General features: G+C 30.6%; 3 protein-coding genes across 9 annotated transcripts; 2 read left to right on the plus strand and 1 right to left on the minus strand.

Annotated features, from left to right (window-relative positions):
* Positions 1 to 118: 118 nt before the first annotated feature.
* Positions 119 to 1445, plus strand: Imd (death domain-containing immune deficiency protein). 2 transcript variants are annotated; one of them, XM_076782373.1, is made up of 3 exons: positions 119 to 540; positions 635 to 940; positions 1038 to 1445. In XM_076782373.1, the coding sequence occupies exons 1-3, from the start codon at positions 207 to 209 to the stop codon at positions 1073 to 1075; spliced, it is 678 nt and encodes a 225-aa protein (XP_076638488.1). In that variant the 5' UTR covers positions 119 to 206; the 3' UTR covers positions 1076 to 1445. The 2 variants fall into 2 exon arrangements, with proteins under 2 accessions (XP_076638488.1, XP_076638487.1); XM_076782372.1 differs by having other exon boundaries at positions 120 to 540; positions 635 to 945.
* On the plus strand, positions 1038 to 6127 carry LOC143350321 (adenosine 3'-phospho 5'-phosphosulfate transporter 1). 4 transcript variants are annotated; one of them, XM_076782361.1, is made up of 9 exons: positions 1038 to 1147; positions 3767 to 3898; positions 4076 to 4284; positions 4364 to 4569; positions 4691 to 4915; positions 4984 to 5134; positions 5201 to 5412; positions 5508 to 5633; positions 5703 to 6127. In XM_076782361.1, exons 2-9 carry the CDS (start codon positions 3867 to 3869, stop codon positions 5868 to 5870), a joined length of 1329 nt encoding a protein of 442 aa, XP_076638476.1. In that variant the 5' UTR covers positions 1038 to 1147; positions 3767 to 3866; the 3' UTR covers positions 5871 to 6127. The 4 variants fall into 4 exon arrangements, with proteins under 4 accessions (XP_076638476.1, XP_076638477.1, XP_076638475.1 ...); XM_076782362.1 differs by lacking the exon at positions 1038 to 1147 and adding an exon at positions 3108 to 3126; XM_076782360.1 differs by lacking the exon at positions 1038 to 1147 and adding an exon at positions 3335 to 3509.
* Positions 1239 to 3119, minus strand: Dnk (deoxynucleoside kinase). Of its 3 annotated transcripts, none has more exons than XM_076782375.1 (4): positions 3015 to 3119; positions 2339 to 2535; positions 2002 to 2251; positions 1239 to 1921 (listed from the first exon to the last, which is right to left on the minus strand). In XM_076782375.1, the coding sequence occupies exons 1-4, from the start codon at positions 3025 to 3027 to the stop codon at positions 1638 to 1640; spliced, it is 744 nt and encodes a 247-aa protein (XP_076638490.1). In that variant the 5' UTR covers positions 3028 to 3119; the 3' UTR covers positions 1239 to 1637. The 3 variants fall into 3 exon arrangements, with proteins under 3 accessions (XP_076638490.1, XP_076638489.1, XP_076638491.1); XM_076782374.1 differs by lacking the exon at positions 3015 to 3119 and adding an exon at positions 2881 to 2950; XM_076782376.1 differs by lacking the exon at positions 3015 to 3119 and adding an exon at positions 2636 to 2754.
* Positions 6128 to 6304: the final 177 nt, after the last annotated feature.

Consider the following 6304-nt stretch of genomic DNA (forward strand, 5'->3'; position numbering starts at 1 on the left):
TATGCTCGATTGTAAAAGTCTCAAGAAACCTACTGTTATCGCGATTGACATATATCTTAAAGAAAAAGTTTCGATATGCGCACAGGTTGGCCAAACAATGCATAATGTGCGTGTAAACGAATATTGAATATTGGAGTGTGGATAATGCAAGGGATAGAGATAACGTGCAGGAATTTTTTTATAGCAACAAATGATCTTGGACAAAAATGCCGATATTTTCGAAATTATATCGTCGATTTCATATGTTGACGACCGATGCGATACCAGATCCGCCACGAATCGAAATCGCAGGAAATACGCATAACGTAAACCCAAACGATGCAAATGAGAAAACCAACGTGGAATCGATGTTTGTGCCTGTCGCGTCGGAATTACAATTCGAACAAAACACGGATGAAAAGAAATCTCTGCCAAACGATGCAGCACCTACGAATACTCGTTCTTCCAAGACAGAGGAAAACTTTGATGACATAAAATCTTCCGCGACCGATGCGAGACCGAATGTTAAAACAAAAATCAAACCGAAACAACATAGGTATTGTAAGTACACGTGTACAATGAAAATTTTAGCTGCACACTACTTGGCGCTTCTTCCTATCGAAACAGTAAATATTTAAACGTTAATTTTTCCCAGCACATGTTGTGAATTACAATATAGTTAATTCAAACGGAGTGCAAATTGGCTCGACGACCAATTATATTTGCAAATTTCCTACAAAAAGTGCCGCATCGGCAGAAGAATCATGGTCGAAATCAAAGATAAGACAAATGCCCGTGGAGGTAGAACGTTTATGCGCTTGTACCAAGGAAATTACATTGAACGATATATTTATTATTAAAACTCACGTTGGACGCGGCTGGAAAGACGTTGCCAGAAGACTGTTATACTCGGACGGTCAAATCGAACAATTTGAAGAGAATTATAGGTCCAGAGGAATCAGTGAAGTAAATTCAATTGTTTCTCTGTATTATTTATTCATTATAAAATTTTTAACATACCCTACTAATTATTCTCTTTTAACGTGTTATTTTTCCAGGTAATTTATCAGATATTTCTCGATTGGAAACAAGCTAACACGAAAGACGCAGAAATCGGGAATTTGATAAATCTGTTATGGGTTTGCCGGGAATATGATTGCGTAGAACGGTTAGTTTTTGCTCATAAGGATTCAGCTTAATATCTTTCGATTCTACACCTTACCTACAAAAGCATAAGGAAATCATATTTTGCTTGACAATTTTTTATTTAGATGTATTATTGCATTTATTTAGTGAACAAAAAAGAACTGTCTCTGTGTAGTAAACCACTATATACAAGATAATTAATAGTGCCTCATATAGAAAAGTTCGATACAACAGAAATTATATAGAGATGTAATAACCTTTTTATACATTTTCGTTATATAATATACAAATAAAAATAGTATTTACAGTTACCTGAAAAATTTAAGGTACATGTTTCGATAAAATGTCTTTATCTTACTATATACTCACGCACACACTTTCTTCTTTAATACACGTATAAAATTTAATTAATATTATATTTAGAATTCAATATAAATTCAAGACTGAACTCTTACATTGCCATTGCACTTGTCGATCGGACATGCCTTAAATTCTGACGAAAAATGTCTTCTCTACGGTAGTAGATCAATGGTGTTTTCTTCTTGTTTTATGTCTACTTTCTTTTTAAAAATATGATTCTTACAATTTTCAAATTCATCCAACATCTCTTCAAGATTTTTGTTTCCATCGAGGACTAAAACTGGCGCCGATACATTAAATAATGTCTTATGATAAAGCCATTCGTCGTGAATGCTATGTATTTGCTTCAAGTATTCCAAGGATACAGCAGTTTCTTCCTTTCTTGCTCTTTTCTTCATCCTTTGATGCACAATTTCTGGAGATGTTCTTAAATAAACTGTTTTAAAATAAAGGTAGTATGTAAGTATGTAAAATAAAGGTTTGTATCTGTTCTGCAAATGCATAAATATGTATTACCTATTAAATCTGTTTCTATATTAGCATTTTTTATACACCAATCGTACCAATCTTGCAAAACCATAACTTCTACGTTGCTCATTATCTTTGTACGTTTCATGTGTTCTACAAAACACATTCCACTGTATACAGACCTCTCCATAATTTTATATGGAAACGGAGTTTTGTACGTATGAAGTTGTAACATTGTTAATTGCACATAGGATTGAAATAAGAAAGAATAACGTGCAGGCTTTGTGTATAATAATTCCTAAATATCGTTAATACATATTTGTTAATTCCATTTTGTTTAATACTACTATAAGATATCGACAAAATTAAATTTATAAAAACTTACTAGTAAGTTAGTTCCACCCACATCCTGCCAAAGCTCCACAGGTTCTTGTAGAACTGTCGTATTATTTAATTTTTTAAAATGACTTACGAATGTTGTTTTACCACTTCCTATATTTCCTTCTATGCATACTGTAAATGGTCGACATATTAACTTGCTACGATTAGTCATTTTTGTTAATACAGTGACCAAAGATTTACCTTTAAGAACAACATAGCCAATTTAAAGTATTGCTTAAAACAGTTCATTATTTAACTTTTATGATTTCAAATGCCTTCAAACTTCTATTGTACTACTTACAACATAAACAAAATAAAAATGCCAATCCTCTTTAATTAGATAACTAAAGGAGATGTAAACAAAAAGATTGAAAGTTTAATAAATCCTCGAAAATAAGCACTTAAACGAGTTCTGATTTTAAGAAAATCACGTAAATGCGAACAGACACATTATGCTTTGAGCGAAACAATTAAAAGAACAAATTTGTACAATTAATTTAACTATTATACCGGAATAAGTCACACTGCTTTACTGTAACACTGTACCTACAAATCCCGCGTTTTTCATTGTTTGTTAGAGAGGGGATAAGTAGTTTGGCGTACGAGTTTTTGGCATTTTTGACATCTCTTTTAAATATTTTCAATTACAATTAGTTATTGTATGATTAATTCAAACTCACTTATAAACGTCATAATTGTCGAATTTTAAATAACGCTTATAAATGCGTGTATATAATTTATATCGGTCGACTCGAACCTTGATTTGCTATAACATCCAACATCATTACCAACGTATGAGTTTAGAGATACTATAATATGAATTAATGCAATCCTGTTACACTGTTACATTAGATTTGGAATCTGAAACATAAAAACATGAAAGAACGTTACATTCTTTTTGTCATTCTTCGTCTAAATTATACGGATTGTTAAAACAAATGATTAAATTATATTACCCCACGTTACGTTTTATTACTTTTTCTTAAGTAATTTAATTTTAATTTTGTTGCCGAGTCTCTCGAACAAAAATTATTTTTGTTGCTTTGATTTTGTTAATCAATTAAAATACAAGCAATAAAATATACGAGGTTTAAAGAAAACAATCAATATTAAAACCTCACGTATTGTGTTCACGTTTACTGATAGATATGGATCTGACACTAGTCAACAAAGAGGTACAATTAACTTGAAAAAATGATTTGATAAATCAATTTTCAATACGGACAAATTAACGATCGGTTAGATCGTCTTGTAGTTTTCATTTACGATTATTCATTGAAATTTCGAGCGTCCAGTTTCCGGACAAATAATTATAAACTTTTGAGATTATGATTTTTTTAAACATTGTCCATTTTCTATATAACTATGATATGTAGCAACAATGTTAATTGTAAATTGTTGGTATACAATTTTTACGCTTTTGCACTTTTAGGGTTCATTCCTAAAGTATTTACGTGGCCAGAGCAAGGTTATGAGAAAATTTAATATTTAATAATTGTTAATTTTGCGGCAATCGTATTATAATAAGGACAATGCGAAATTTTGTGAGCGATATTGTAATTTGGTGAGTTTCAGTTATAATTTAAAACGATAATAATTTTAATAAGTATCAAATACATTTCTTTCCATAAAATAATACAATAAATTCTGGCTTGTTTCTTATCTTCTATGCAAACAATTGTGCATTAAGTACAGTTTTGTTTGAATTTTGCTATAATACATTTATATAATTTTTTTATAGCTTATTGCTACTACTTTCTGTGAGCCTTGTCTTTGGAGTTAGCGAGGTCATTAAGTCTCTTGTGAATAATGGAGAAACATTTTTAAGGTCTTCCTCCTATAATTGGATTATCCGATTATGTTTAAATTTATTAAGTTATGCCACTGTATTATTGCCGGGTTATCTTATCTATAAATATGTGCGTCGTACCAAATATATTCAAAGAGGAGGTAAATAAAAACAGTTGATAAGTTTAAGAAGACTTGTAAATTTTTTTATGGTCTGTATATATATATTTCTTTTGAGCAGGTAAAGGATGTATTCCCAGGTTGGTACATTCGTGTTTTGTGGGTCACTGTGAAACAGGACTTCTGGACTCTTCTTATACAACTACACCATCCAATCATAATCAGCGTACTTTTGTTCAGGAAGCTTTACTACTCCTATATTGCTTCTTCGGATTGCTAGTCAGTTTTTTAACATGGGGTTATTTACAAGAGAAGATAATAACCCAAGTATGATTCCTTTAACACGTTACACAGGCGTTATAACATATTAGAAATGTTGTAATGTAATATGGTTGGATACTGCTTTGCTAACTAGATGGTTTTACAATGTGAAAATATTCGTTTTTAGGAGTATGTGGATGCTGCTGGTAACAAAGATCGTTTCCAAGATTCTCAATTTCTAGTGTTTGTAAATCGGATTCTTGCATTTTTTATGTCAGGATTATATTTGATAGTTCAAAGGCAACCTCAGCATAAAGCACCTCTTTACAAATATGCATTTTGCTCTTTGTCAAATATCATGAGCAGTTGGTGTCAATACGAAGCTTTGAAATTTGTTAGCTTTCCAACACAGGTGGGTGTAATTTTTTATTTTCCTCTTTGATTTTAAGAACTATGTTTAACATCTGCATTTATTTTCAGGTATTGGCAAAAGCTTCTAAAATCATTCCAGTGATGATAATGGGAAAGATAATTTCGCATACCACCTACGAGTATTACGAATATGTTACAGCTATACTTATTTGTATTGGAATGACACTATTCATGTTAGATAATTCTGATTACAGAAACGGTAAAATTTCTTACTTTCATAGAGCTAGATTTGTTAATTTCGTTGATTGTATTTTAATATTTTTAGGCGGAGCTACTACCGTTTCTGGTACTACTCTTTTAGGAGGCTATTTACTGTTAGATAGTTTTACAAGTACTTGGCAAAATGCGTTATTCGTGGAATATGGCGCAACAAGTGTACAAATGATGTGTGTAGTTAATATGTTTTCCTGTTTATTAACTGCCATGTCCTTATTTCAGCAGTCAAGTTTTCCTCTCATACTTTCTTTCATGTCAAAGGTGATTTCAGCTCTGTCTACTGGGTTATGCCTAATTATAATAATAATAATAATAATAATCGTTTATGATGCAATTTTAATATTTTCTTGTTATAGTATCCTGGATTTATTATGGACTGTTTACTCATGTCGATTTGTTCTGCAAGTGGTCAGTTATATATTTTTTATACAATTTCTAAATTTGGGCCAGTAACATTTGTGATTATGATGACTCTTCGACAGGTAATAACTTTGTTTTGCATCTGTGCTACTAGAATATATCTTTATATAAAATGTTGTTTCTTCTTTTAGGGTTTGGCTATATTGTTGTCCTGTTTAATATATCATCATCGCGTAACAGCTATTGGTATATTAGGTATATTGTTAGTATTTGGTTCAGTGTTTTTACGGATATATTGTAATAATCGACTGCGTGCTATTAGAAGACGTAGAGCTGCGGCAAATAGTATAAAAGATTAATTACAAATCTGAAAAGTATAGGTGTAAATTCCGTAAGACTTTGTATATTTTTTTTTTTTTTTTTTTAATGTACGAAATATTTCCGACTTGTGAAGTCATTAATCATTTTTATAAAAGTATTAATAATGTTTCTACGTTTGTTTTTATACGTACTTTATAAACAATTGATAACCTCGACTGTTTATATGTATATTATTCCATAATGTACTTTTGAGTAGAGTACTTTTAAAATATGTACTAAAAATGATTTAATCAGGAATCTGTATTATTTATTTAAAAAGTATTTATTTTATTATAAATACTAGGTGTAAATACCATGTATTATTGTATACTTTTTAGAAAAAGATGTTAATAAAAAAAAGGAACGCATCTTAAATTGAGTATTTATGTCTATTTTTATTATGTTTTATAGTAGATATTTTCATTGTCGATAG

The sequence above is a fragment of the Colletes latitarsis genome, chromosome 14 (assembly GCF_051014445.1).
Source record: "Colletes latitarsis isolate SP2378_abdomen chromosome 14, iyColLati1, whole genome shotgun sequence".
Taxonomy (NCBI): Eukaryota; Metazoa; Arthropoda; class Insecta; order Hymenoptera; family Colletidae; genus Colletes; species Colletes latitarsis.